General features: G+C 40.7%; 9 protein-coding genes across 9 annotated transcripts; 4 read left to right on the forward strand and 5 right to left on the reverse strand.

Annotated features, from left to right (window-relative positions):
• Positions 1-17: 17 nt before the first annotated feature.
• V1516DRAFT_684563 (uncharacterized protein) lies at positions 18-722 on the reverse strand (the record flags this gene model as incomplete). Its single annotated transcript, XM_066923566.1, has 1 exon — positions 18-722. A coding segment is annotated over one exon (705 nt), but the record flags the coding sequence as incomplete, so codon positions are not given.
• Positions 723-4,157: 3,435 nt separating this feature from the next.
• Positions 4,158-5,437, forward strand: V1516DRAFT_700734 (uncharacterized protein; the record flags this gene model as incomplete). The annotated part of the gene is made up of 3 exons (XM_066924123.1): positions 4,158-4,274; positions 4,319-4,982; positions 5,047-5,437. 3 exons carry the CDS (start codon positions 4,158-4,160, stop codon positions 5,217-5,219), a joined length of 954 nt encoding a protein of 317 aa, XP_066777747.1. The 3' UTR covers positions 5,220-5,437.
• Positions 5,438-6,600: 1,163 nt separating this feature from the next.
• Positions 6,601-7,848, reverse strand: V1516DRAFT_663224 (uncharacterized protein; the record flags this gene model as incomplete). Its single annotated transcript, XM_066920495.1, has 2 exons — positions 6,601-7,713; positions 7,783-7,848. The coding sequence occupies 2 exons, from the start codon at positions 7,846-7,848 to the stop codon at positions 6,601-6,603; spliced, it is 1,179 nt and encodes a 392-aa protein (XP_066777748.1).
• Positions 7,849-8,259: 411 nt separating this feature from the next.
• On the forward strand, positions 8,260-9,656 carry V1516DRAFT_232921 (RTA1 like protein-domain-containing protein). The gene is made up of 3 exons (XM_066918773.1): positions 8,260-8,823; positions 8,899-9,362; positions 9,418-9,656. The coding sequence occupies exons 1-3, from the start codon at positions 8,649-8,651 to the stop codon at positions 9,499-9,501; spliced, it is 723 nt and encodes a 240-aa protein (XP_066777749.1). The 5' UTR covers positions 8,260-8,648; the 3' UTR covers positions 9,502-9,656.
• Positions 9,657-9,811: 155 nt separating this feature from the next.
• Positions 9,812-11,631, reverse strand: V1516DRAFT_695086 (Sodium/hydrogen exchanger family-domain-containing protein; the record flags this gene model as incomplete). The annotated part of the gene is made up of 3 exons (XM_066923975.1): positions 9,812-10,462; positions 10,511-11,334; positions 11,388-11,631. 3 exons carry the CDS (start codon positions 11,629-11,631, stop codon positions 9,812-9,814), a joined length of 1,719 nt encoding a protein of 572 aa, XP_066777750.1.
• Positions 11,632-13,025: 1,394 nt separating this feature from the next.
• Positions 13,026-14,861, forward strand: V1516DRAFT_622153 (uncharacterized protein; the record flags this gene model as incomplete). The annotated part of the gene is made up of 1 exon (XM_066919567.1): positions 13,026-14,861. The coding sequence occupies one exon, from the start codon at positions 13,026-13,028 to the stop codon at positions 14,859-14,861; it is 1,836 nt and encodes a 611-aa protein (XP_066777751.1).
• Positions 14,862-16,798: 1,937 nt separating this feature from the next.
• On the forward strand, positions 16,799-17,889 carry V1516DRAFT_623078 (galactosyl transferase GMA12/MNN10 family-domain-containing protein; the record flags this gene model as incomplete). Its single annotated transcript, XM_066919609.1, has 2 exons — positions 16,799-17,096; positions 17,153-17,889. The coding sequence occupies 2 exons, from the start codon at positions 16,799-16,801 to the stop codon at positions 17,887-17,889; spliced, it is 1,035 nt and encodes a 344-aa protein (XP_066777752.1).
• A 286-nt stretch (positions 17,890-18,175) lies between these two features.
• V1516DRAFT_690071 (CNH domain-containing protein) lies at positions 18,176-23,505 on the reverse strand (the record flags this gene model as incomplete). The annotated part of the gene is made up of 4 exons (XM_066923829.1): positions 23,317-23,505; positions 21,655-23,227; positions 18,761-21,604; positions 18,176-18,711 (listed from the first exon to the last, which is right to left on the reverse strand). The coding sequence occupies exons 1-4, from the start codon at positions 23,365-23,367 to the stop codon at positions 18,176-18,178; spliced, it is 5,004 nt and encodes a 1,667-aa protein (XP_066777753.1). The 5' UTR covers positions 23,368-23,505.
• A 61-nt stretch (positions 23,506-23,566) lies between these two features.
• V1516DRAFT_700738 (uncharacterized protein) lies at positions 23,567-27,050 on the reverse strand (the record flags this gene model as incomplete). Its single annotated transcript, XM_066924124.1, has 3 exons — positions 23,567-24,210; positions 24,265-26,920; positions 27,006-27,050. The coding sequence occupies 3 exons, from the start codon at positions 27,048-27,050 to the stop codon at positions 23,741-23,743; spliced, it is 3,171 nt and encodes a 1,056-aa protein (XP_066777754.1). The 3' UTR covers positions 23,567-23,740.
• Positions 27,051-27,281: the final 231 nt, after the last annotated feature.

Consider the following 27,281-nt stretch of genomic DNA (forward strand, 5'->3'; position numbering starts at 1 on the left):
TCTGCAAACAATCTCACATTCTGGCCGGTATAATATCGGTCCCATCGGGAAACTGCGGCCCAGCGAGCTGCTCCGATATGGTTTCTCGGATCAACCGTCTGCATCTCTTCGTCCCGTTCCGCACATATCTCGTCCCACGTGTTTTCGTTCTGCTCAATTAGAAATTTCGCTACTTGGTCTTGTTGATCTTCTGGATCTCTCGAATTCATTTTTCTGATCTCCAATCCTCCACTGATCTCCACCTCGTCCTCGTCCTCGTCCTCGCCCTCCTTTTCCTCTCGTGCATTTTCACGTTCGAGTACAATCTTCCTAGCAACTCCTCGTCCGACACATTTGAAAAATCGATATCCTGCCATCTGTTTGAACCTCGTTCCGTTCGCTTTCATTTGGTGTGTCCGGCCAATGTGTCTTTGAATTGTTTCTAGGTTTTCTGTTCGAAATTCGCATTCTCCTGCCAGACACACATATACTTTTGACGGTCGAAGTCCTTCAATTGGCTCGCAACCATCTTCTGGATATTCAAATGTTTGCGGATCCGTCTGCATTGTAATTCGATTGTACTTTCTCCGTAGTTCTTCTTTAGCTTGTCTGTCCATTAATTTGCGATGGAAGTTTTTCAAATGTCCTGCGATATCGCCTTGACACACAACATTGCACATTTGGCAAATAACGATGTTGTATTTGACATTGTGGAAGAATAAAGTGCTTCGACTTGCCTCCATATCGAATTATTTGGTTTCGTATTGATCCACCACTACTTTATATAGATTTAAAGACATCTGAAATTTTGTGTAGACTGAGTGAGCCAGCCTATCGATGTTGGGCTTGTCGAGGATGTCATGGCTATATATATAAAGCAAAGCCTGGTCAAAGTCGTTCTATCAAACCGTTTCAGACCTGTCTTATTTATTCGTATTATAGAATTAAGGAAATTAGAAAATATATATATATGGAGTCTACAATTAATTAAAACCCGCATTGCATGAATATAATCGCAAAATAGTCAAACAAATTTCAATTTATCTGCCTGTTACCCAACTTTTTGTCTTTGCACTTTGCGCTTTCACGTACAATTATGACGACCAACTTTTATTGTTGGATTATTTCCATGAATTTTGTCAAGTAAATGCAAAATAATGCAGAATAATGGAATGATTCAAACAAGTATTATTTAAAATTATAAATTATATTTCAATTACATTATGTTTACGAGTGATTGAGCTATCATTCTTAGTATTTCATTTATTCAATTCAACCATAGTCTAATTTTGTACTACTGATACAAACTTGTCTATACTGAACAAGTATTATTCATAAATGAATGATAATGTCACAATATTTAACTATCTGTGTATTGTAATTGCATTTCTTACGGGTAAACGTATTTGTCAAATAATTGAATGCAACAAATGATTACGAATCTGTAATCAATGTCACGTAAAATCAAGAACTGACTAAATTGCTATTAGTTGACCAACAGAATCTATAAATCAAATGAAAATGAATATATATAACTAGGTTTCTTCCAGTTGACTTTTTCATATATTGGTATATTGATATAGCGTTATCTTGGTATAGACAGCCATCGTGTATTATTAGAACCTTTCGTTTCTTTTCATATCCAATCGTTTCACTCGCTTTCATTCGCTTTCATTCACCGTTTTGACTTCCAAGCCGATTAAGAGTGTAGATGATCGAGTAATCAAGCTGAATAAATTAGCAATTGAATAGAAATAAATGATTGCAAACACAGTACATACCAGATTTAACTAACCCACAAACCCAAAACAATACTGCATGCATATCTATTCCTAAATAATATTAGCTTTCAGATATTTAGGCAGTTGAGAATGCCTGTTCGCCAAAAAAGAAAAAAAGTAAAACCTAGATAACTAAAGTAAATCAGCACATTCCAGGCAAAAACTCGAGACCGGACTCTAAAATCTGCAACGATACCAATTTCCATGATCGATCCGATTAGCCATGTATTGGATATATAGACACGCGACAAGCAACGTAAATAAAAACAAATAAAAACCAACGTAAATACCTAGTCAGCTACCTGTAAAACAGTATATAAAATAAACAAATCATTCAGACAATTCAAACCATTCGACGGGGAAATATATACTCCAAGTGTAAGCTAATAAGTCTAGTTAGTATTAATAGCAACCAATATGTGAAGCAAACGCATGATACTGACCAAACCAAACCAACCAAACCAAACCAAATTATTAGCAGATTCGTAGAAATTGTATGGTCCAGGAAACAAAGCGAAAGAGGGAGGAGTCGGGAGCGCAGACGGCTATTTATATTTCAAAATCACGCCGATGCCCTTGCCCCGGCCGGGATAGATTGGTCCGTTATGGCAATAACTTGGATTGCTCGGTAGTGTTGAAAACCATTTCATAAATTGTTTCAATCGCTATTCAATAAATAAAACAACAAAAAGCGGAAAAAAGTGGAGTTGAATGGGCGCAAACGAACAAGAATTGGCCGACTTGGATTCGAAAACCGTGCCCTCACCCTAGTATAATAAAGATGAAATACCCTAAAGGGAATTCCACCCTATTTAACCTTACCACCCTCCAAGGGAAAATAGAGATCTATTTATATTATTTTCGTTAGGGATGAAAAGGCGATTTGAATTATTAATTATCCAACCATGTCTTATTTTTTAAAACTTTAAATACGAAATTTAATATCGATTCTGACCCAAAAGATTCCATTCACCTAATTAATATTTACCCTGCTTTACCCTGCTTCCATTTCATTACTTTACTAATTTCCTCTGATCAATGCTTAAATTTCCATACCCTATGTATTATCAGATCCGATTCCCGAATCCATCGTTTTGTTAACCTTATTCTATTTCATCTATTCCTAAATCAATCCCTAATTAGTTTTTACGGTGACTGCATTTGATTGCGCATTTGAAATCCTATGCGGCGCTTAACTACTACAGCAGATTACGGATTACATAGGATTTTTCTACAACCTTATATTGGAGAAAGCTGCATGGGGAGATAATGAATTTTTGCAGGACTATTTGAAAAACCCTGCACAAGGAGCAGCTACGACAGTGTGGGCTGCTGTTGCAAAGGAACTGGAACATCAAGGCGGAAAGTACTTGGAGGATTGCCAGCTTGCTGGGCCGTACGATCCAAACAGTGGGCGTTGGGGTCCTGGTTATGCAGAATGTGCTTACGATACTGAGTGTCAGAAGAAGCTTTGGGCAGACAGTTTGCGTATGTTGAAGTTAGAAAATGAGTTGAGTAGCTAATTGATGTTGTACTTTAATTCTCAATTTTCACTAGATGAGGAACTTGTCTTTCGTAAGGGGATTCTTGAAGATTTGAGGGCAATTATGGACAGATTAGCCTATTCGGAGCAATAGTGTGTTTAGCTAGCTAAATTCTTGGTTTGCGTTTCTTCAATCCAAATGAGGATTTCCATTGTGTTCGCTGCAGATTTGATTGGTTCTCGTATAAGGACACAAATAGGTCACTCATATCTAAAATTAAAATCCATGGGTAATTGTGGAAGTCTCGGCAGATTGCATATGACAGAACCTTCCCCAATGGACGTTTCAAGGAGATTTAATATGGCTTGAGGTGTCATTTCGTTGGCCTCGTCTACCTCCTGAAATAGAATGACGATCAAAAAATAGAGTCATTATAGTTTAGCCAAACATTTACACTTAACTGCGAGAAAATAAATTATCGAGCTACCTTGCAGACTGTTCGCAATCGACGATTGAATGAAGTACATTTGGGCAGTTGCGAAATTTTTAAACATTTCATTGTGAAAGTTTTCTATTAAGTTAAGCGTTCGTACTGAACCATCCGTTAATAAAAACTTCTATCGGGGAATGTAATAAGAACAGTTTGACATATTTTTCGCCTGATCTTGTCTGGGAGTTATTCCGCAACTAAATTAAAAGACAACTGGGATCTACTACTGAGAATCGAACAACCAAGCCGCTTATGTTTTAGACAGATGTTCCAGTACGGTGAGGCTGTAAGAGGGACGAAATAAAGATTACACGAGGAGTTTATACTACCTTAAACGGTACGTATGAATTATAATATTTCATTTATCCAATTTTTTGGCCATCGCTTGCTTTTAATCTCGAAAAAAAGCGTTTAAAATCAGTAATGTCGATTCAATTTGATGATTTCGAGGTTATTCTCACCGAGGCTGACAGAGAGGCTCTAAGTGGAGAGGATGTCAATAGCCTCAGCATTCCAAAGGACTGGCCTGAATTGTCTGAAGTTCCGTCAAAATTCCGTTCCTGGACCTCATCTTTCAGAAATAGCCGTATATAGATTGTGTTGCAACTCGGCAATCCATTTTTGATGATCCGGTGAAGTCTGAGGCACTTGGGCTCAATGAGCTTTACAATGAGCTTCCTCCCTTCGACGTCCAGGCCCGGTGGTCTTTGAGAGAAGAGCATCTGCTTATGCAGAAGGTCTATTTCAAAGTATTTTCTATATTGCTTTTTTCTCTCTTTTCATTTTGTTCGGACTCCAAAGGGCTGCCGCCATTGGCTATTTCATTTCTATGCACTGATCTGGATATTTCTGAGCAATCCCGTAAAATCATTTTTTTAATAACATTCTTGTTCTTTTACATCGGTCTTATTCTTTCAAATGTTCTATCGATCAAGTCTATTCCTCGTCAGTTGCCTAGTGCTCTCTTATTTGCAGCCGGACTAGCTTTAGTTGCTCAGTACTGGATTACAAACGTTACCGAGCTTTACGTGACACAGGCTATCATTTCTCTGGGAAGCACTGTTTTTGCTATTTTCATTCTCAGAATCAGGCCTTTTCTTACATTTCATGATCTCAAGCTTATAGGATTTCTATATTTGCCAACGTCTGCATTAGTTGATCTTCTATACAATCTTCTTGGTTATTCTGTCATTAGTTTGGGTAAGGCCGGAGATCGCGCGAGATGGCGTGATGTATCGCTTGTATATGGTATTTTGTCATGCTTCTTAGCCTTTTTTTTTATATTATTTTTTACTTCCTTCATCCCTGACAGCTTCCTCATACGAAATTCTTCGGAAGAGGTTCACATCGCGGGAGCTCACAATTATGGTCAATCGCGTCCTGCTAGACAATCCGTTCTATGATAGTTCACCGACTCGATTGATGAAACCGAAATTTGTGAAGACAGCGAAGTATATGTTCTTTAGCCTTCATGCATTATGTTGACTTTTGGTTGGTTTTGTCTTCGCGGTAATTTCCGAAATGTTATCTGATTTTTTACGAGAACATATACTAAAGCGGGATCGACTATCCGCAGACTTGTCTGTGAATCCTTGAGAAAACTTTTATGGCAAGGATATACTGTAAACATATATAGACTATGGATGTGTCTATTGTCAAGTGCAAATACTGATTAGCGCAATTTTAATATTATTATAGTTTTTTTTTTCATAATACGAGAACGTTAATCGCTTAATAGCGGTTCGTATATCATCAAGTGACGCACTTGCTTAGTTAGACAGCTGATATTGGACGGCAGAGTGACTGTAACATTAAGAAGGTGATTTATGGAACAATTGTGTTTCGTGCAAGTAGGAGCAGTACCTGAGATGAGCAAACATAAGTGTGTTTTATCATATTAAATAGAGAAAGGACGGAGTTGAATCAAAGTCCATTGTAGACATTCAATCTAATCAACAGTTGCTTACGAGTTATCTAAGGTTGGACCAAACCATAAATTAGTGGAGCAAGAGAACTGGTAATCCAATAGCATCAAGAATATATAAAGGAGCTGTAAAACTTATCTGCCTAAAATCTATATCAAGTCAGGCCCAATGCACAAATTTTACTAACTTATATCCACTTGAATAAGTAGACCAGTCTAGTACACACACAGTTATGTTTTGAAACATAAGACTGCAGAAACATAGTAATGTTCAATAGATTTATATAAACAAATTTCATAACCGCTGTTACAAAATTTTTGAAGTAGTACAACAAAGAATACGGTTTTGCAGATATTCATGAATGATTGTCGTACTAGATCATCCAACTCAACCCTAATCCAAAACAACACGTTAAGTCTAAGCTGATTAAAAATTCAGATTTAATCAATGTCACAAACTATGAATGAGAAGCAGCAATTACCATATATCTTCAATGCTGCATTAAATATATCTTCCTGCTTGAATGTGAATAGAATTGATAATTATATTGCTCGCCTTATCGTAAGTTTGCCAGAATAATATCAGCACTATCAAAACGCTTTCCACATCGTAAATGATACTTAAAAATGATACATATTGAAACTTGTGGATTGAAGGTGCGTATGATTATTTGAGTAAGTATACTCAGGCCCGGAAGAAAAAAAGATCCCTAATAGTTTCTGCCAAAAATTGATTGCACAATTTAAAGCTTTAAATTCAGCGAAAAAAATAAATTTTAACGAATTTATAGTATCCGATATGCACCAATAGCCAGCCAGTAGTAGAAAAATTCAGCATATTCAATGTGAAATTCTACTTTGACAGACTCAAATAACTGTTATTTTTTTAAATTCCAAGCATTTATCGCGACAATCGACTTGCGTAGCTTAATCGCGGTTAATTCAGCTGACTTCATGGTTACCATTACTGCGCTCTAGTTTTGTTTGTTCATCAGCCCAAACTAGGCAAGGAGAGTAGCTCAACCCAAGGCGGCTAATCACAAAGTTCACAAGAACTCTACCGGCATCATGAACTAGCCAGAAGTTTCGATACCGGTGCAAAATCACTCCGAAATAAGAGAGAATTAAGAGAGCCTCCGGCATTTCAGCTTCTAATAAAATAATAAATTCATTAGACAAGGTGATCACCCATGCAAATAAACCTTGTGCCGAAGTTGGCTCTGGATCAGCAGACAGTTTGAGTTGATTGAAATCTATTTGAAGATTCCTAATCGTTTCTAAAAACAGCTCACGAGTAGAATCTTTGAGGTCACTTGAGAGAATAAATTGCTTGAGCATTTCAGTTTCTGAACCATTCATTTTTGCAGACTGCTGCCTGATGTTATAGGTGTTCTGGATTATTGGCCCTATTTCACTTGACCAAAACCACTTCCACCGGGGAGACATAACAGCCCGTATTCCACGCTGAAGATTAATGACATGTGTGAGCCTGATTAAAAATTCGTTGAAATGATTAGACTCCGATAGTGAAGCGAAAACATCACGGAATGAATGCAATCCGATTAGATTTGAGAGCAAAAGCACAGCAATGCAGTTCGACTCGTCCAAACTATCAAGACATTCCTTCAAGCTCGACAGAGCACGATTCTGATACGACGTTGCAACCTCCCGATAGAACTTTTTTAATTCCGGCATCTGGTCACTCATATGTAGTGCAGAAAAAGCGAGAAGCTCTGACATTAGATATTGATGTTTAAGAGCATTGGATACAAGAATTTCTTTATACTTCTCCTTATATTCAGTGGTAGACCAGAACAGAAACGTCAGCTCTGAAATAAAATGATGAAAAAGCTGAAGGTCAAGAACATTGATTTCGACCAGTCCATCTCTTGTAGTTACCGGAGTAGAAACTATTTTGTTGTCGATAGCCAATCTCACCTCATTAAGCTGAGATGCTCTTGATTCATCAACAGCAGAGACTCCAACAGCATGCTGAAAAATGCACTCGAAACCCGCGGTTGTGCAGTTTATACAAATTGGTCGATGCTCGTCGCACTAACACAAAATATTTTAGCTACGAGCCAGACAGGAATCAAATTCAGAGCGTACATGTTCAAAACTCACCTTAATATGACGTCTCTTACAGCGCAAGCAGCCGGTCTTGGATTTCCGGTGGGACCTTCGAGACATATGTTATCTTCAACTGGCTAAGTACATTTAAGACCTTGTACGTGGACAGACAAACACGTCCATTAGCAGGGCAACTTTGCTATCGGGATCTGCAAATCGGCTTTACTAGATTGGCCACCATCAAAGTGAAGAAAGTGACGGGCGTTTGGATTTTCAGCCTTACAGGTTTAATGTTAGATATCCAGACTATGGTTTTTGTACTATCATTATATTTAGACAGCAAATTCACAGAAGCGAACCCTATAAAACGAAACAAGCATTTATACCCGTGAGCTGCGAACTAGACAGCCCTGCCGACGTAACTCCCCAGTCAGCATCAACGGCTGCTGCGCCGACTCAACTAATCTATCGGACTAGAAAATTGGAACCAAAAATGCAAGCACTAGTAATACGCGTATTTTTCATTATTCTTTGGAACGGACACATTGTTCAGTGAGGAGCGCCTCACGCTCGTCCAGGTCCATATCGTTCCTTGTCTACAATTTAAAGTTCAATATTCAGCCCTGTGCGATACGCGTATTCGGGCGGCACATCAACAATGGCGGAGCAACGACACAGATCAAGCAGTTGTCAGAGTGCAGTGGTTTGGCTTCGATAAAAATTCCAAAAAGATACTCAACTAAACGGCCCGTAAAAGAACTAGATTGTAGATTTGCTGTGCAAGGAGCGAATATATAAACAGCTTGTAATCTTGTCCTGAATCCACAGATCCGAATTAGCCCATAAATTTGTTCGCTAGACTCCTCAACATTCGAGACAATTTCAATTTCTAGAGTAATTCGAAGCCTACAGCACTTGCAATGTCAGATATTCCACCTGCGCTAAGTGGTGGCTATCAGCTCTGGTATTATTACCCTTCAGTCCCCGGCAATATTGTTGTAGCAGTTCTGTTTCTCATTTTATGCCTCCTACACCTCGTTTATATAACCAGGAAGCGATCTTTGTTCTGCATTCCGCTGCTTATTGGAGGAGTCTGTAAGTCACTTCATAAACCTTTAAAATAACAAGATTCTTCAATTCGAAAATTTTATTCGCTAATTCTTACCACAGTCGAAGTCGTTGGATATGGCTGCCGAACATACTGTCATTACAATACTGATGGTATAACTGTCTATTCTATACAGGCAGTGCTCATCCTCGTGGCTCCAGTCTTAATAGCGGCCTCCGCATACATGTTTCTTGGCCGTATTATTTCCAGGATTCACGGAGAAAGTCGCACTGTCGTGCCTCGGAAATGGCTTACGAGAATCTTCGTAACGAGTGATGTCATTTGCTTCTTTATTCAAGGTGCTGGAGCTGGTCTTCTAGCTCGATCAGATTCAGCTTCTCAAACACAAAACTATCAGAAAATAATTCTTGCTGGACTTGTCCTTCAGATCATCTTTTTTGCATTCTTTGTTGTTGTTGCGCTAATCTTCCACTACCGTATGAGAAACGTTGCTTATTCGGTTGAAGGGGGCATACACTGGCAAAAATTGCTCATTAGCCTCTATCTCGTGAGTGCCCTAATCATTATTCGAAACGTTGTTAGAGCTATTGAATATGGTGCGGGTCAATCCGGCTACTTACTTACCCATGAGTGGACAATCTTCGTTTTTGATGCTATTTGCATGTTATTGGTACTTATTATTTGCCTTTCTTGGTACCTCATGAAGTCTGCAATCGAACCAAACTATGCTGCAGACTTGGAAACTTCTCCAATCGAAACATTTGAGATGAAATAAGCGTACCTATCACTCTGATATATATCTACTAGAAATATAATACTGATTGTTTTTGTGACTTTCCTTGATTGAAAATGTTCTTGGCTCCAGTAATATCATAAAGACGCGTTATATGGCTGATAATCCAGTAATGACAAGAATCTGCCAGGCAAATAAAGCAGCGATTTAGCGTTCTGCAGTTAAATATCTCAGAGAGCTTGAAAAAACCCTCACATTCGCCAGCATAGAGTTCCTACTTTTCAATCCCCATTCTGATTTGCAAAAGCACCCCATTTTCCCAGAACATCTCCTCTAATTTGTGTGTTCTCACGTCCCTTACTTCCCTGAAGCTTGTTGACTCGACGGACAAGTAAACCAACAGCAAGAGGCCCCACTATCGTGCAAAGCACAATCGCCCAAGTGACGACAAGAAATATATCAGAACTTTGTTGACTCTTTGGATTCTGACGAAAAATCTCATTGGCTTCGCCAACTGACGAAATCAAAAACCCTATCTCTCCTCGTGCCACCATGGCCCAACCAAGAATTGAAGCCGGATAAATTGAACGAGACTTACTTTCCACTGATTCTATATGCTCTGCGGAAGGCGTGCGTTGATTTACTTCTGAGATCTCTAATATTTGATCCTGCAAAGGTTCCGGATCAGTCTCACTAAATTCTGGAGGCAAGGAAGAATTGAACTTTGAAGTCTGACTGAACAAATATGAGATCTTTGACCCTTTCATCCAAGATATCACTCTCTTTACAAAAGTAGTTGACATGGAAAATTTAAGAAGCCATAACCCGCATACCAGCTTAGCTATAATCATTAAAGAGGCGTACACTAATCCTTTCCAGATGATGGCGCCTCTAAGCATGTCTGTTATTGGTATGGAAAATCCAATTGATGCCTATTCCGTTAAAATAAAGTCAATTACCCAAGACCACTAAATACTTACGAAAAACAGTGGCCTTAATATCGTATTCACTGATTGTGAATAGTATCTTAAGTAAATATGTAAACCTGATGACATTGATTCGAGATCTTCAGTTGATTCACTTGATTTCTGATATTTGTGTAGATCAGAAGATCGTGCATCAAGCTTTTCGACAGTCACAAGGTTTGCTGAGCCTGTGGAAAATACATAATTATTGCTTGAAAAGGTTGGGTGAGGGACAGCTTCATCCCACCAAGAAATACATGCACCTGCAATGTATGCCGCAAAAAGATTAGATGTTCCTGCATAGGAAAAACCAGCAACCAGACCAATTAAAACAAAAATATGTATCAAAAGGCTCGTATGTGACTTCGATAACGCTAAATTGGTATATCCACTTGGATTTTGCTCTCTGATGCCATTAAGCCAGACGGTAGCAGGACGCACGAAGAAATTGCATACAAGAGGGGAGCAGATAGCAAATGCAATGGAAACTAGAAGAGGTCGTACGATATCAGAGTAGCTAAAAGCTGATTTGGCATTGCCCAGATTGGAAATTATTTGAACCATAACAAGTCCAACTACGTCGTCCATCATTGCAGCTCCAGTAAGCACAACGCCTAATCGAGATCGAACTAATCCTGTGGTTCCAAGAACAGCAAAAGTAGTTCCTAAACTGGTCGAGCAAAGACTAGCACCGGCAGAAAAGGCTTGAAGTGGGGATGCACGCATCAATCGCTGAAGAACAAACGAAAATCCAATAGGAAAGCAAATTCCCGTGAGAGCGACCAAGCAGGAGAGAACGAAATTAGCCTTAAGAGCTTTCAGTGATGTCGACAAACCACCTAATGGGTTAGCATTTTGTTATATTGATTGGAGATTTTAGATAGAGACTTGCCTTCATAAACCATCAACAGCAGACCTAAATAGCCTAGTTGAACAAAAACGTTTTGCGCTTCTCCATCTAGCCAGTTGGCTCCTGGAGTACCCCAGGCAATTCCCAAAAGAAATTGACCAATGAGTCCACAATAAAGAGCCTTGTCGAGGACAAAGTTAACAATATTGAGAAGCAAGATCAGACAAGATTGGATTAGAATAGTACGAATATTTGGTTCAGCGTATGGGAGGGAAGCAGCAGACATATTGGAAATACAGCTGAGCTTTCATTCAAAACTGCTCCACTAGGATCAAAAACCTATTTTGCTTCTGTGAGAAATAAGCTTCAATCTATAGTAGGACGTGAGAACGAATAAAATTGAATCATAGGTGATTCCCTTTATGCTCAAATTATCACTACAGCTTATGCACGGCAGGAACTTTTCCATTGTTTCTGCAAATTACACATCTAGTCCCAACGTAGTCAGTCCCAAGGTAGTCCCAGTTCTGATTTTAAGCTGGCTTTTAAGAGTCATATGGAATTATAAGTGGAGAGGCATATCTCCATACTTTCTACTCAAAAATGCTCGAAGCGATTAGAAAAGTTAGACATTTAATTTATGAAGTTTTTGAGTCAGAATATGGAATTTTCTGTTTTACATGAGAGCGTTCTAGTAATGAATAACAGCAAATTGTTTAGAGTGGTTAAGCATCCCTCGTCCGTCGCAATCAGATAGCACTATATAGTGAGGCATGAGAATTACTATCCTCTCCACTGGGGTGAGTAGTAGAGCTGTAGCGCTCTAGTGAACTGAGAACAATTTGGGTAAAATTGGCTGCAGAAACTACAACTAAAGAGCTGTAAGTCAGTAACGCGAGTATTCGAGAGAATATTAAACCCAAGTCGGCAACAATAATATTGATTGCCTACAGAGGAGCTTTCATCTCCGACGGACTAAGTAGGTATACTGATATACTACTTTGGTCTAGTTCTTAGAGCATCTCTTGACTGCCCATTGCCCGGACTGGGGAGCGACTAGTCATCTTTGTTTGAGCCTACACCTCAATAGTCAAAACTAGCACTGTTTGGGAATATAAAATTCCCAATATCTAATAGTGCTTAGCATCAAAGAGCTCCCTATGAATCTAGACTACGGACTTCGTCCTTAGAATTATTACGCAACTCAAATAAGAACTACAATTGCTGGATTTCTTTTTCATGGACTGATAGCCAAATTGGCCGCGGAAGAAATATGTGAGCATATTCAGGATAGAATTATACAGTCAAACACAGTCATGCCAGTAATCACGCAATCACGTAATCAATGCGAGCTATTTTGCTCGTTATATGGGCCTCTATTACAGATAGAAGAGAAAATTCGAGCCCCTTTATTTTTTCTCAGGCAGCTCTGTTGATGCTGATGTTAATGCTGGGACAAGAAGCATGGAGCCTGGGACATGCGGTAACCGTGTGCGAGCAAATAAATTCTCATAATGGCGAGATATTTGCTCGATCCAAACGCAGCGGGCTTCCTCCCATGTTGCAATCAGTGTATTACTTAAATTTCATGAGACATCGAGCTACATATATGATTCAAAATGTTCGACTCAAGGTTCCACAGTTTTTTTGAAAATTTGGTCGTCCTTTACGATTTACAAGATGAAGGAAATAGAAGAGAAGTCTGACCAAGTGGATAGCGAGAGCCCATCCGAAAAGGTTCTTTCAGAAATTAATAATTCAAAAGATCTTGACCATGAGAGTAGCAGTGATGACCCAGAAGTCAATCAGCTACGTGGAGCACTGCGAACCGAACAATTCATGAGCTACATAAATTCTCAGAGTAATCGCTTACTTCTTCTTTCAAGTCTCTATCTCTCGATCTATCTTCTTTCATGGTGTCTGGCTTTGAGATATTCGATTGTCACTTCTTTGGATCCGCTTGCTACCTCGTCATATTCGGAACATTCTGAAGGTCTTGCAAGTCTCAGCATTGCTACCAGCATCATTTCGGCAGTGTGCAAGCCATTTATTGCAAAAATTGCAGACAGTATATCGCGCCCGTTTTGCTACCTGATTGTCTTGATTTTTATGATTCTCGGCTCGATAATTGTTGCCGCAAGTAATTCTATATCAGCTTATATTGTCGGAGCAGCGATGGCTTCTGTTGGCAGTTCTGGAATTGACTTTCTCAATGCACTTGTGGTTGCGGACTTGTCTCCATTGAAATGGAGAGGGTTTGTAAACGGGTTGCTTGGAACGCCATATATATATAATTGCTGGTTTGCGTCTTTGATCGTTGCAGACCTTGAAGTAGCAAATTGGCGATGGGGATACGGAATGTTTGCAATAATGATGCCTGTCGTTGCCATTCCAGCACTTGTCATTATGCTAGTCTATGAGGCCAAAGCTGATAAAACTTTCAATCCTCACAAAACGCATAAAACTGAGAAGCGGCATGTTCTAAAACTGATTTACAATGGTTTTCTTGAAGTTGACGGTTTGGGCCTCCTTTTAATGGGCTTTGGTTTCAGTTTGCTGCTTTTGCCTCTTTCATTGTATTCAAGCGCTCAAAATGGATGGAAGAACCCCAGCCTTATTGCTATGTTTGTCGTTGGAGGAGTTCTCTTGTTTGCTTTTGTGGCTTATGAAATTTGGTTTTCTCCTTTTCCACTATTTCCTAAAAAAGACTGGAACCGAACTTTTATTAGCGCAGTTGTCTTGAATTTTTTCTACGCTATCAGCAATGACATTGCATTACTTTACTTTTCGTCATACACATATGTTGTTCGAGATTTTTCATTGAAGAACTGGTCATATTTTAATAATGCTTATGCCGTATCGTTATATTTTTTCAGCACGTTTGCCGGATTGGTATTCCGATATACGCATCGCTATAAGCTTTGGGAAATCTTGGGAATGGTCATTTCGATTATTGGTTCTGGTATTTTGCTGAATGGCAAAGAAGGCGCAACCGGTCTCGGTGCTTTGGCTGCGAATCAGGTTCTTACTGGGATGGGCGGCGCCTTTGCTGCTCTCGGAGCAACAGTTGCGTTACAAGCTAGTGTACCACATTCCGATCTAGGAGTTGCGATGTCTATATTGAATCTGTTGAGTAGTCTTGCTGCATCGATTGGTTATGCTATTGCAGCGGTGATTTGGCAAAACAAGATGGTTATTGCATTGCGCAAGTATTTACCAAGTTCGGTTTCTGATGCCGACGTTTTGCAATATTATGGAAGTATAGATTTGATAGTGTTGAATCCGTTTGGATCTGAAATTCGGGAAGGCGCTATTAAGGCTTACAAGGAAGTGAGTTATTATTTGTTTGCGCCAGCCCTGGGGATATTGTTCTGTTCTTTGATAGCTACGTTTTTCCAGGCTAATTACTATCTTGGAGATCAGCGTAATGCTGTGGATGATGGTTCAGAAGAGGAACCTCAAAAGAAAGTGTCAGTTTTAGATGATTTAAGGTCCTTGTTTCAGTTTTCTTTGTAGTGAGTTGAATATCTGAAGCGTAAATATATATTTTGATTCATTGTTCGCCAGTTTTCTTAAGATTATCAAACTACCGGTCAGGTTGAAAATTGGGCCATATTAATTCTTCCTTCAAATCGTTTAATCTCGTAATTTCTACAGAGTTAATGGCAGATTGGAATGTTCTGTGCAATATTAGTGGAAACTAAATGACGTCTTCTTGTTATCTTGAGACTTGAACCAATAGATTTTGGACTATCTGTTCGCAATGCTCTATTATTATGCCCGGATAGGCTGAGCTCAAAACAATTCAACTGTCGAACGGCGGCTAGACGACAAGTTAATCGGAAGAAAAACCTCCTTGGACCTTATATTCCATAACTGAACCGAGGAAATTTATTTTACACATTCAAATTGACCGTATTGACGAGTCGTACGCATAAATAAGCGTGAAGGGCTGTTAGATATATATTACACGACCAACTTCAATGGTATCAGATTTGCACTGAGGTACTATTGTAACTAGAACTTGTACAGAACATTGAGTAAACGCATTTTTGGAGCCTTTTTAATGTTGTAACCTCTCTTCTGGTCGATAGATACAAATTAAGGAAGTAAACTGAATAGTAGTTTGTAAATCGAGCCATCAACCTTTGCCTAAGCCGCTTGAATTCACCTACTCTTAGCGACGTTGAACGTTCGCGCGCATTTTGTGTCTGAAAACTAAAACGCTTTGTCTATAAGGAGTTTTATTGAGGATTCATATATGGGCTCTCTATAAATTTCAACGAGATTCCACATTATTCTGCACAGACTGCGATTGAAGATGAGAAAAAGAAAACAGCTAAAGGCTTTATTATGCAAGGGGGCTTCCGTCTGGAGTTGCCAATCACTTTGGTAAATGTGAATAACTGCTCATAAAGCAGCCTTCGAGTGTCTAAAAGCGACTTCATTTGAGCTATCTGACAATAATGAAATATTTGCCATCAGAGGTGTAAAAATAAACTAATTCAATACATTATTGCTAATGTACATGAACGGCTACAGCAATAATTTCGCTCAAAACAGAAAATTTATGTAAGCATCATACAAGGTTGACTACTTAAAAGTAAATCTCACAATCTCACAATGACACATGGCTAATCCAGATCAGCCATCGTTCCCTTTAGATTGTTATCACAACCGCTCGCCAGTCTCACTGACTGGTCAGCACAGAACAAAGAACGCAGCCAGTAATTTCAGATGTCAGTCCAACTGCCTCTGTACACGCTGTTCCAATCTCCGACTGCTCAATTCAGTTCTATTCGCTCTTCAACCTTCTTCCATTCTATAGAGAAACCCGTGATTGCTATTTTTATCCTTCCAATTTATACATTCTGCTCGCGTTTGAGATTCCCTGTGTATTGATTGCATCCTCCTGACCTCTAAACTTTATCTGCAAACCTTATCCAAAAGCAGGTTAAGTCAGTTATTGTGAGGAGTAGGCGTATTTTCATTTGTTTTGGTCAGTTAATTTTTACAGGCTCGTTGAACATCATCCTCGAGTGCTTACTGGATTGTATTTGCTGTGATTGGTCCAGCGATATTCAATACCAGGCTGACTTTGATGTCATAGATTCAAAATGGCTACGATTTGGATCCGGAAGACCCAAGTATTGGTCCTGCTTTTGCTCGCTCTAGTCGTTCTCCTTGCAGCCAATTTTGTTCCGTTCAAGATCGAGTCCGAGTTCCGGTTGAAGGCATCTTCCTTGACTTCTAAATTACCTATTATTCCCACCACAAAGTCTTTGAGCTTTAGCAAAGTCGATCCTTTAAGCTTGCGATCAACACCTCATCTGGGAGCAAAATCTCAACGGCCACCCGCCGGTCCTATATTACCTTTCGAAGTCGACGACCGGGGCCAGACGGATGAAAGCAAATGGGGACCTTCACTTGTCGATATGGGTCTCAATTCTTTGATGTCGTCGTTTAGAAACAAACAGACCCAGGATATTGCAGAGCCAATACGGAAGTCGCCGGCGCCAATAACCGACTCCCCATCTTCAACTGAGTCGGACACCGCACATCAAGACCTGGCTTTGCTAACCCATCTCGAACGATTGGACGCTATACGGAATAAGGCAAATGATGTATTGGAACCGAAAGGATCACGCATTGTTTTACTATCTGCCTCAGACGGGCAAGGGCACAATGGCGCTATCACGGATTTGTTTAAGAACATGAAGGAGAATCGAGAGGAGTACTGCGCCTATCATGGTATGCTTGATGCTTTTTTCTACTGTCCATTGCTTCATATTCTAATTTTTTTTAAGGTTACACGTATCAATTTATAAATCTATCGAAATATGCACCTTTAACACGGCCAGCTGTCTGGTATAAAATGCCTGCCATTCTTGAGGCATTTAATTTGAATCCATCCGCAGAATGGGTTTGGTGGTTGGATACAGACGCAATCATTATGACTCCGCAGATTGATCTCGCTAGTCATCTGCTAAATCCAGAATCATTAAAGGCTCGCATCACGTACGGCGAAAAAATCAAGTATCCTGACGGATCTGCGTCAAAATTCACTGTCCCCGAATCAATCAACACCCGCAAGATCGACATCATTCTTGCACAAGACCATAATGGCGTTAATGCAGGTTCGATTCTTTTTCGCCGATCCGAATGGACATTCCAGTTTTTAAATTTCTGGCAAGATTCACAGTTTTTGAGTATGAACTTCAGCAGAATGGAGCAAGACGCGCTCAATTATATCTTCATGAACTACCCACGTATGCAAGATCATTTTGCTTTTGTACCTTTACGCACAATTAATGCAATTTCTGTTGGCCAATCGGGCATGGGTTGGCTTTCGGGTGACTTGGTCGTGCATTTCGCCGGCTGCTGGGTCACCCAAGAATGTGACACGCGTTGGAAAGATTTCTGGAGTCGTCGGGAGATTGCTGGTCAACCAAGCGAATCTGTCGTATACTTCAATGCTACCGAGATAAATGAAAACAGAGCTGCATCGCTGCAAGCTGCGAATCTAGATTCAGCGAGCAAATAGTTTTGTTCTTCTGGTCATTTGGCTAAGTTTCATCTCAATCACCATGAAATCAGCCACTCTCTTACCGTCCTGAAATTTCCATCAATCGCTGAAAATTTTGTAAATTATTTATCCCTCATATTCCTCATTATATCTTGATTACCTCACATTCATACAGAATTTCCTTGCTATCTATCAAAATAAATTCCTTTTAATTTTGATTAAAGTTGCTTCGATTCCATCACTACGCCCATATGTAAAATTATTTTTTGCTGATACAGCTTTATAAGTACAATGACCGCAAGACTTAAGAATGCCGCGCATTCATCTTGAGTCTCACAATAAGCTGCGTCGTTAGGTTTTCGGGACTTGCCACCGAGAACAACACGTCTTGGCCTCTCGCACCACCGGTACCTGTGGACACATCATTGTGTAAGCTTGGACCAAACATGGTCGAATCTCCAATTTGTTGTTGACCTAGTAATCTGATTCTCGAACCCGTGACGGTCTGCCTTAGCTCGCCGCTCAGTATCTCAAATACTTCTACAAATTCGCTCGTGAAGGATATTAAATAAGGGTATGTTATCGCAAATCCAGTTGAAATTCCCGAAGGCCGAATCACTGTGTCTCGTGTTTGTTCTCCAAACTTGTTCGTGATAACGCAACGAGTCGAATAACATAACAGGAACTCTTCATCCGATATCCGAAATACAGCTTTTGGCTTCGTCAAGTATTTCATAGACGCTGATTGACCGATCGTAGGCGGTGTCAGTGAGTCAAGATGTAACGCAGGATAGGACAATAACTGAAAACCTGCAAAATGAACACATTGTTTAGCCCACACTTGCAATGTATAAACCTACAACTGTCTCAACAGAAAAAAATTACATACCTGTATTCGAATGCAACACAATCGTTTTCTTCAAAACCGTTGCTCCAGTGATCGGATTTAAGAGCTTGATAAATTCTGACCGCCGAGCTACGGCTTGGCCAAGCCGAATACCTCGAAATCTAGGATCGGCTGTCATATCTCGTAAACCCCGCAAACGCGCTCGACAGGTCTGAGTATTTTCCAATGATTGTGGCAAATCCTCCTCTGAATACCGGACCAGTCTCCCCGAAATTGGTTCAATTACTTGGATTTTCTCAGATATAACCTCCGAAACTAATGACCCGCTGAGACCTTTCTGACGTGACAGTGCAATGACGATGACTCGGCCGTTTAATCTTCCGGTTGTAAAATCCGCCACGTCTTCCGAACTAGTGAGTGCTTGAGGCAACAACGACAGGCGATCGAAAGGAGCCAACGTAGCCTGCCATTCTTGCATGAAAGCCTCCACCGATGAAGTGAATTTTTGGGCGAGAGGATTAAGTCTGACCAGCGCAGAGAGATTGTACCAGTATAAAACTCTGCGTGACAATATCAGCGCTATTCCAAGGTCAGGTATGACTTTAATATTTCCGACTTGTACCAGTTCCAAAACTGGAACCCATCGAAAACTAGCACTCGATGTCAAGTATACACCGTATTCACAGCCTACAAGAGTGAACATAATCTTTGTGCTTATACTCGGATCGACCTCTGAGAGATAAAATGACGCTGCTGACAATACTTTTGCAGTTCGCATCGGCTGCTTTGACTGTTTTGTTATTTCAGCATAATTTTTAGCAGCAATCACCAGGGAAAGAGAAGAGGCCGCCAAATATACATCAGAGTTACGCTCCGGATCTATAAAAGCGGAGTTATTAATAATTTCCAACGAAAAAGGCAAAAAGTCTCGCTTCATGCGCAAGGAGTCGCTAAAATTTTTAGCATTTGAAAGTTTATGAATCCACTGTTCGCGTAGCACAGCAGTTGGAGCGAAAAGAGTGTAATTGTCGAATCCAAGGTGTCTGATACGAAATGGATACAAACGATTACCCCTATCATCTGATGAATTGGAATTAATTTGTGCGTTGGCTCTGCGTTCTTCCCAGTTGGTTGCTTCTGTCGATCCGGACGCTCCAAGAGGTGTCCCTACACTAACAGTAGCTTTTGTCGTAATAGGCTCGTCGTCCTTAGACAATAATAAAAGATAGTCAATTGGAATAGGAGAATATTTCACTTCGTTACCTTTTGCGGACAAGGTAGTCATTATAAGATAATTGTCAAATAGAATTACGTTCATCATTTGACGCTTTTGACGGTTCCGACTAACTTCGATTTCAGATCGTTCGAACACCTTTCGAGTAGGCATTTTCAGTAGTAGCGCAACTTTAGGTATGTTCGGCGGAAAAATAATTGTTTTTTCCAAATCGTTTAAAATTTCACGATTTCTCCTCGAGATATATTCGTTCTCAAAATCTTGTGCAAGATTACCGATTAATTCCTTGGCGCGCTGGAGATATGTAGCCTCTTGCCGTGGTGGATTCGTATCGCTAAGAATACGATTAAGTTGTAACGGATACCGAGTTAAACGCTTGGAAACAACATCGACTTCGGCGCGCGAATTCTGCCGTGTAAATTCTGCATAATATTCGGCAAATGCCGGATTACGTCGCTTCTCATTTTCGAGAAGAGTTCGTGCACGCTCAAAGCCTTTGACGTATTCCATGTAGACATTAATCACGTTCCCCGCCCAGCCAACAAAAATATCTCCAAATCCGTTCATCGCGATCTTCTGTTCCTGTCGCTGACGAAGTTTATCAAATAATTGCGTCTTATTAGCATCATGTAGTTCGGTCGTACGATGGAGAAACTCTTTACTGAATTTTTCCGGATTCGCTAAGCCTAAGTTCTTCTCTTTCAGTTGGCTAGGAGAAAACCAAGCAGTCAATGCTGCCAGATCATCAAGAAACATTTTTTCTCCAACTATGGTTTCGTACATAATATTCTGACGAGTAATCTCCTTCTTGTCCAGGCTCTTTAGAATATTTTCCGGAACAGTTCTCCACCAATCGCCTATTTCCAAATTCTTAGTATCATTAGATTGTCGCTTACGAGGTATTATGGATAATGATAATGAGCATCGCGGACAGTAACATCGAAAGCCATCTAAGCCATCAAAATTACCAGATTGATCATGGCAACGCATGGAATAGCATCCATGTCCGGTTAAAGCAACTAAGACACCGGAGACGTCAGATTCCGCAGACAAATTTATCGCCAAAGTTCCACTTTCACGTTCAAGGACCTTTTGCTGGATCAAAGACTCGATAGCATCAATAGCAATAGCATCTGCGATCGGAATACTGAGGGTCGAGACTGTATGCGTAAATAGTCCCTTCAGACAATTGATAACTTGAGATTCACGCATATAGCTGGTCTCCTTGGCCATAATAGGGGTCAGCCAATCGAAAACATTTGATAAAGCCCAAGGATTTGTGCAGCGAGCATAATCTGCGGAAGATAAATGTCTAACATCTTTAGGAGTCCAATTATCATATGTTGAGTTCTGCCACTTTAAGGGTGGAATATTTTGAGGAAAATTTAGTGTCTCTAAAGTTTTTGTGTCGGCATAGGTAGAGCTGGTAGAGTCTGTAGGTGATTGTGATGGCTCAAGAGATAGTTCTTCATGATCTGGGATTTTTCGGTGACTTGGTAAGCGCAAAGGTGCAACAGTAGAACTAGAAGTTGAGGCGGATACTGGGGCCGAAGACAGACTGGCAGTATATTTTATGAAAGGTTCAATATCATCATAACCATAATCATAATCGTCCTCATACTGCAATCCAGCAGACGGAGCTGAACTCTTCTCTGAAAAAAATAAGCTTAAAGATTTTAGCAAAATAAACGCAATGACATACTTGAAAAAAAATCATCATCTAGTGCATCAGGATCTGTCTGCAAGCTAGTTAAAGGTGAGTTGAATACAGAGCTCACTCCAGCGTAGATTGAAGATCCAGAAAGCTTGGTCTTTGATCCGGAAGACGCCGAAGATTTAGTCGAGTTGGTTCGCACCGAAGATGGAGCTTTTGAAAAATCTTTCAAACGTTTCGATTCCATAATTGTTCCGACAGATGGAGAGTTCTCTATGGATTCAAGGCCAGACATCATCGGGACAGAATGCATTTCATCATGTAGGGGATACGCACCTGTAGTCTTTGCTCGCTGAGGCAGATAAGTACTATCATTCTTATGAGACGAAGTTCCCGAAAGAACAGAATGGTAAGTCTGCAATAGCGCCCGCTTATCCGAAGATTGCACCTCATTCCTTGCCCGAGAATAGCTGATGCGATGTGGCGGTGGAGTAGGGTTGATATTCTCCTGCATGTCCTCTTCAAAAGAAAGAGTAGATTGTGATCGCGAAGCATTTGCAATACTATAAGGACCTGAATCGTCATAAATTTCAGTTGCAATTGGTGTCTCTGCAAAATTACCGTGTTCTGGAGGAATAGGAGCATGACTCATGTCATCGTAGCTGTCCAAGTCAAAGGCAGCCCTATGGTTGGGTGATCTAGAACGGGCTCCAATGCTTGACTGATGAGAAAGAGGTTTGGGTGACAAGTTTGGTAGGGCGCGAGGACTTGTGCGTGACGGAGAGGTAGAGTGAGTACTGTGGTAGGGTGATCGGAGAGGTGATCGACTTCCGGGGGAAACTTCGGAATCATTTTGTGCATAGTGGTAGTTTGCAGTTCTTGAAGATTGCTGGCGCGAGATCGACAAGGGTGCTATTTCGGAATTTCTATCTGAGACAAAATAATTGGAATCTGAATCATTTTTGTTCACAGATAATTGAGGCCTATCGATAAAGTTGAACTTGTCAGCAATATCCTGAGCAGATGGAATATTGTCTTGTAGATAACTTTCCGTCATACTGGGACTATATGATAACCTTGAGCCATTCGAGTTTCTGGGCGAAGAGTGAGTGGGAGGTATAGGAGAATGATCAATAGATTCTGATGTTTGATCGAGGTAAAGGCCATAATCGGTATAATAATGTTCATCGATATTTGAGTGATTCAGAGAAAGGCTAGCTAAAGCAGTGCTAGCTTCAAGATATGGATTATTATTAGGATGAGATGTAGATGTTGTTGTGGTAGAAGCAGATGACTCTAAACGATCAGATTTTGGACTAGATTCAACCGCAGGCCTTCCTGTGGTGGACGCACTGACAGGAGAAGGATTGTATGTTCGAGGAGGCAAATCAGGAATACCAACTCGAGTAGTAGATCTTCCGAGACCAATTTCAGTTCTATTGTTGATGAGTGAAGGAGCACGACGCTCGACTTGACGGATAGTCGGTGCTCTCGCTGGTCGAAGAGACGGGGGCAAAGCGGACGTGAAATCGGTAAGCGTATCGGATCCATCATCGGAATATCGGTCTATTTCAGACTCAGTTTCAAGAGTTGGAAAATTGTTGAGTCGCTCATGTAGAGGCTACAGACGTGATATGTTAGTAATGAATATTTGTAATCGCCTTTTTTTTCTAAAATAACAGCAGATAGAAAAACGCGATCTCAACATACGTTCATAGTCTCGTCGCTAGGGAACGAAGGAGGAATCCACCGCGATCCCATTCTCCGGAAAGACCGCAATCAGCGTATCACCAAAAAATTTATACAAAATATTCAGATTTGGAGAGGCCACAACTTGTCAATTGAATATAAATATATTGCAAAGCAATATTGTTTGAAGGTTTCAGCGTGAATAGGCAAATTATGGTCCCTGGGATATACGTTAGTTGGGTCCCACGCCGCAGCAGATTCTAGCCCATGATAAAGTAATTTGAGCTTCTTTAAATTCCATACTAAAGTTACAAAAAAATCAAACACCAGAATCACGGTAGCCAACATGTACAAAAAATAAATCCCCCCCAAAAAAGACATATATATATACCAATAGTTCTAAATTACATTTGCAAGTAATCCATAAAAAAGAAAAAAGCGTTACTTATTTGTCTAGAAAAACACGAAACACTAGCTGATGTCCCTTCACCATAGGATGGGCCATACAGAACAATAGATCTTTTGACTGACTATCGGGTCCTAAAACCGAATGCTGAGATGTCAATAGCCGTAAATCTGATCCTTCAATTTCTTTCACGGGACACAATTGGCTGATTGAAAAAATGACTGCAAAATCAATGTAGCATATGACAATCAGATCTTCGGAGAGCATCGTAAGGTTCAGCACAGGATCTGCTATTTCCATCACAACATGATATGACTTCAAATCAGTATCGGAGAGTACCACCCCCGAAGAAGAACTACGCAGAATAGCACCTCCAACCTTATATATCGAACGAAATGCTACCTCTGGAGCCAATGTCAATTTCTTTCGATCTACAGATCCGACTCCCACGCTTACTGCTGGATGTTCAGTTGTGATCCACGGCTCAGTAATTTTGAGTGACACAAGTCCTACATTTTTAGTATGTGGACTAGCTTAAGGGTAATTTTAGAAAAGAAACTTACCAGTTTCAGTATGCAAAATCGCCTGACTATCCATCAATGTGACCTTGCACAAAGGTGTATCGTGGTAAAACCATCTGGATCCCAACGCAAGAACAGCTCCCGAATCCGAAAATACCAGTTCATATAAACGGAAGTGTGTTGTGAAATATTGTGATCCATGTGCGGTAGCTTTCTTGGCTGATCCATCCTTGTGCAGTGCAATGATGACCTGCTTCCCGTCAAAGATACCCAAAGAGAACGAAATCAGACCGGTTACAACGATATTGCCAGACAAATTCTCTTCTGCAGTCTTCGAACTGCTTGATTTTAGCTTCCTAATGAACGACTGTGGTCGAGCACGCATGTTTGAACTAGCCTGTGGACTGAATGATGACCCGGCGAGAACTGCAAATAAATCATAGACGATCAGCGACCGATGACTCATGATAAGAAGCTGCGCTCGATCATAAAGAACTTCAATCTTCCGAACCTTAGTCACCGGTAGAATAAGCGTGCACTCCGAATCAATGTCAGACAGTTTGTAGAGTCCACAATCGCAGCCAATCAGAGTTACGCGCGGACTGGCAGATACTGTCCGTGATAAACCTGATCGTAAGGCCGATAGTTCAATTGAAATCGCACAATATATATGTGCCGGAAAATCCGCACCGACATATCCTTCGGGAGCTAAACTCTGCTCTGGGATATCGCTCAAAATTAGATCAACTTCTGAACCAGGAGTAATTCCAATCATTTCAGGACCAACACCTCTCTGATACGTGAATAGGGTGGAACACACTTGTAGTTTGATAGGAGGAATACTTAAACTGGCGTCGCGTCTAGAAATATAGTTTTCCTTTGCAGATAAAATCCGTTTATACCACAAAGCTCGTAAAATCGATCCTGACGCATACAGGAAAATATCTGAACGCCCTAAATAGCGGATCTGAAATCTATAATCACCTTCATTATCGTTTTTGGCCGATGCCCTCATAGCACTTTCGGAAAAGGGCAATAAGTTGTCTGAACCGACCGAAGTTACTGTATCAGTTCGGGTGAGAAACGAAAACGACGACCTAGTTGATTTTTCATCGCCCAATCTTAAGCCAAGTCGGTCAATCGGAATCGGTGCAATAACAGTTGTGTAAAGTGAGCGATAATCTACTTTCTCCTTCAACAATATTAGGCAATAGTGATCCAGTAACACAACATGACAGAGCTTTCGAATGCCATTGGCTAGTTTCATTCGAAGGGAACCCCGCATGATTATTGAGCGCCGAGGACTCAACAAATCAAGCGAAATAGGCTTAATACCCGGAGCCCATATAATGTTTTCCTTGAGCTCCGTTAGAATTGAAAGTCTAGCACTCTGATCATATATCCGCTCAAAACAGACGCAGAGCCTTGTCAATAAATCATGTGCCTGCTGAAGTTGTTCGCACTCATTCGGCTTATGTTTTGAATGATCTATTAAACGCTGCAGCAGTAATGGATAGCGTAATAAGCGCTCCATGACTGACACACTGGAAACGCGAGGATATGAAAGGGTAAACTCCTTTAGGAAATTATCAAATGCCGGATTATGCTTTCGCTCAGATTGCATGAGCCTTGTAGCCAAGTATAAATTTTCGCTGTAAGTAATATAAGGCTGGCCGACTGCTTTCACCCATTCTAATAGAAGATCGCCAATACCAGGTAACACAAAATCATCCAACTGTCGCTCACGCAGACGATTGAAAAAACTAGTGTGAATTATTAAAAGAGAACTTGTGTTGCCCATTAATACCATTCCAAACGTTTTGGGGCCAGAGGCAGCTTGACCATCGGGAGTGACAACTTCATTTTCTGTATCGCCAAATGCTGTGATCAAAGCTTGCAGGTCTCGGACAAAATTCCGTTCACCAATAATAATTTCAAAAATGATATTTTGGCGTATCATTTCTTCTCGATCCAAGATAGATTCGAGCTCATAAGGGACTACATCATTCCAAGATTCAGCAGAGAAGATCACGGATGGAGGAAGATTCAGAACTGGTGTCGACTCATCAACAGAGGAAGGCTGTAGAGACTCTGTCGAAATTTTTTCGAGTGACTTCAAAAAGCCTGAAATATCTACAGGCGTGATAGGAGGCGGTGCGAAGATTAGACGAGGAGATTGGAGTGTAGTTCCGTGATTGAGAGTAGATGTTCGGATTAATGGTAGATTAGCCAGTTGAGGGTTTGGCATGGACGACGTCGATAAAGATTTGATCACTTTAAAGCCTGGCGACGGTAGTACTGCCAAGCCAGGTCTGGATAAAGTCGTGTCAACAGATAAATCTATTTTTGCCGGCCTGGCTGAGAAAAACTGGCGACCTGTATTCGAGAGGTGTTCAGAAAAGAGAAAATCGTCATCATGATCTAACGCTGCGTCAAGCTGGCTTAAGATATCGCCACTGAATTCATCCGAATCCACACAATAATCTTGATCATCCTCATCCAGAGAATCACTTTCCTTATTCTCCAGTTCAACTGCGTTTAGACGAGGTATGACATCGTCGCTAATTGCAGCAGATCGAGGTTCACTAGGAGTACTCGATTCGATAGTCCTGGAAGTAATCGGAGATTCAGGAGCTGAAGATCCAGCAGAATACAAAGAGAGGTTTGAATCCACCCTTACTTCAAGCCATGACCGAATCTGTGGGTCTAGTCAGCGGTCGTGCGTGTGAGATTGGCAACAAAAATCTGTAGCGCCTATCAGGAACAAAGCGGACTTTACTTACCGACGGCCAATCTGGCAAATCTACAGCTGCGGAATTGCTCGTCATTCACGCTCCTGCCCTATCTCTCCCTTGAGATTCGCAGCTAGTGGCTTAGACGTCTCTACTTACTGCTTATACCTCGTCCCACACTAAGTCTTCTGTTATTCGGCGACTCGCTCTTGTGTTCCTCATTGGTCTTTCCTCTAAAACCTGCTTTCTCCTCAAATATGTTTCTCCCAGCCAAAGCCGCGAACTTGACGGCAATCTCACGTGAACAATTAGGTTGTATCACGTGAG

The sequence above is a fragment of the Lipomyces oligophaga genome (assembly GCF_038497815.1).
Source record: "Lipomyces oligophaga strain CBS 7107 unplaced genomic scaffold V1516scaffold_3, whole genome shotgun sequence".
In the NCBI taxonomy this organism is placed as follows: domain Eukaryota; kingdom Fungi; phylum Ascomycota; class Lipomycetes; order Lipomycetales; family Lipomycetaceae; genus Lipomyces; species [Lipomyces] oligophaga.

Coding starts and splice junctions, on each gene's coding strand:
- V1516DRAFT_232921 (XM_066918773.1), top strand. CDS start 8,649: ATGTCAGATATTCCACCTGCGCTAAGTGGTGGCTATCAGCTCTGGTAT. Junction 8,824..8,898: donor GCTGCTTATTGGAGGAGTCT/GTAAGTCACTTC, acceptor TTCTTACCACAG/TCGAAGTCGTTGGATATGGC. Junction 9,363..9,417: donor TCGTGAGTGCCCTAATCATT/ATTCGAAACGTT, acceptor CCGGCTACTTAC/TTACCCATGAGTGGACAATC.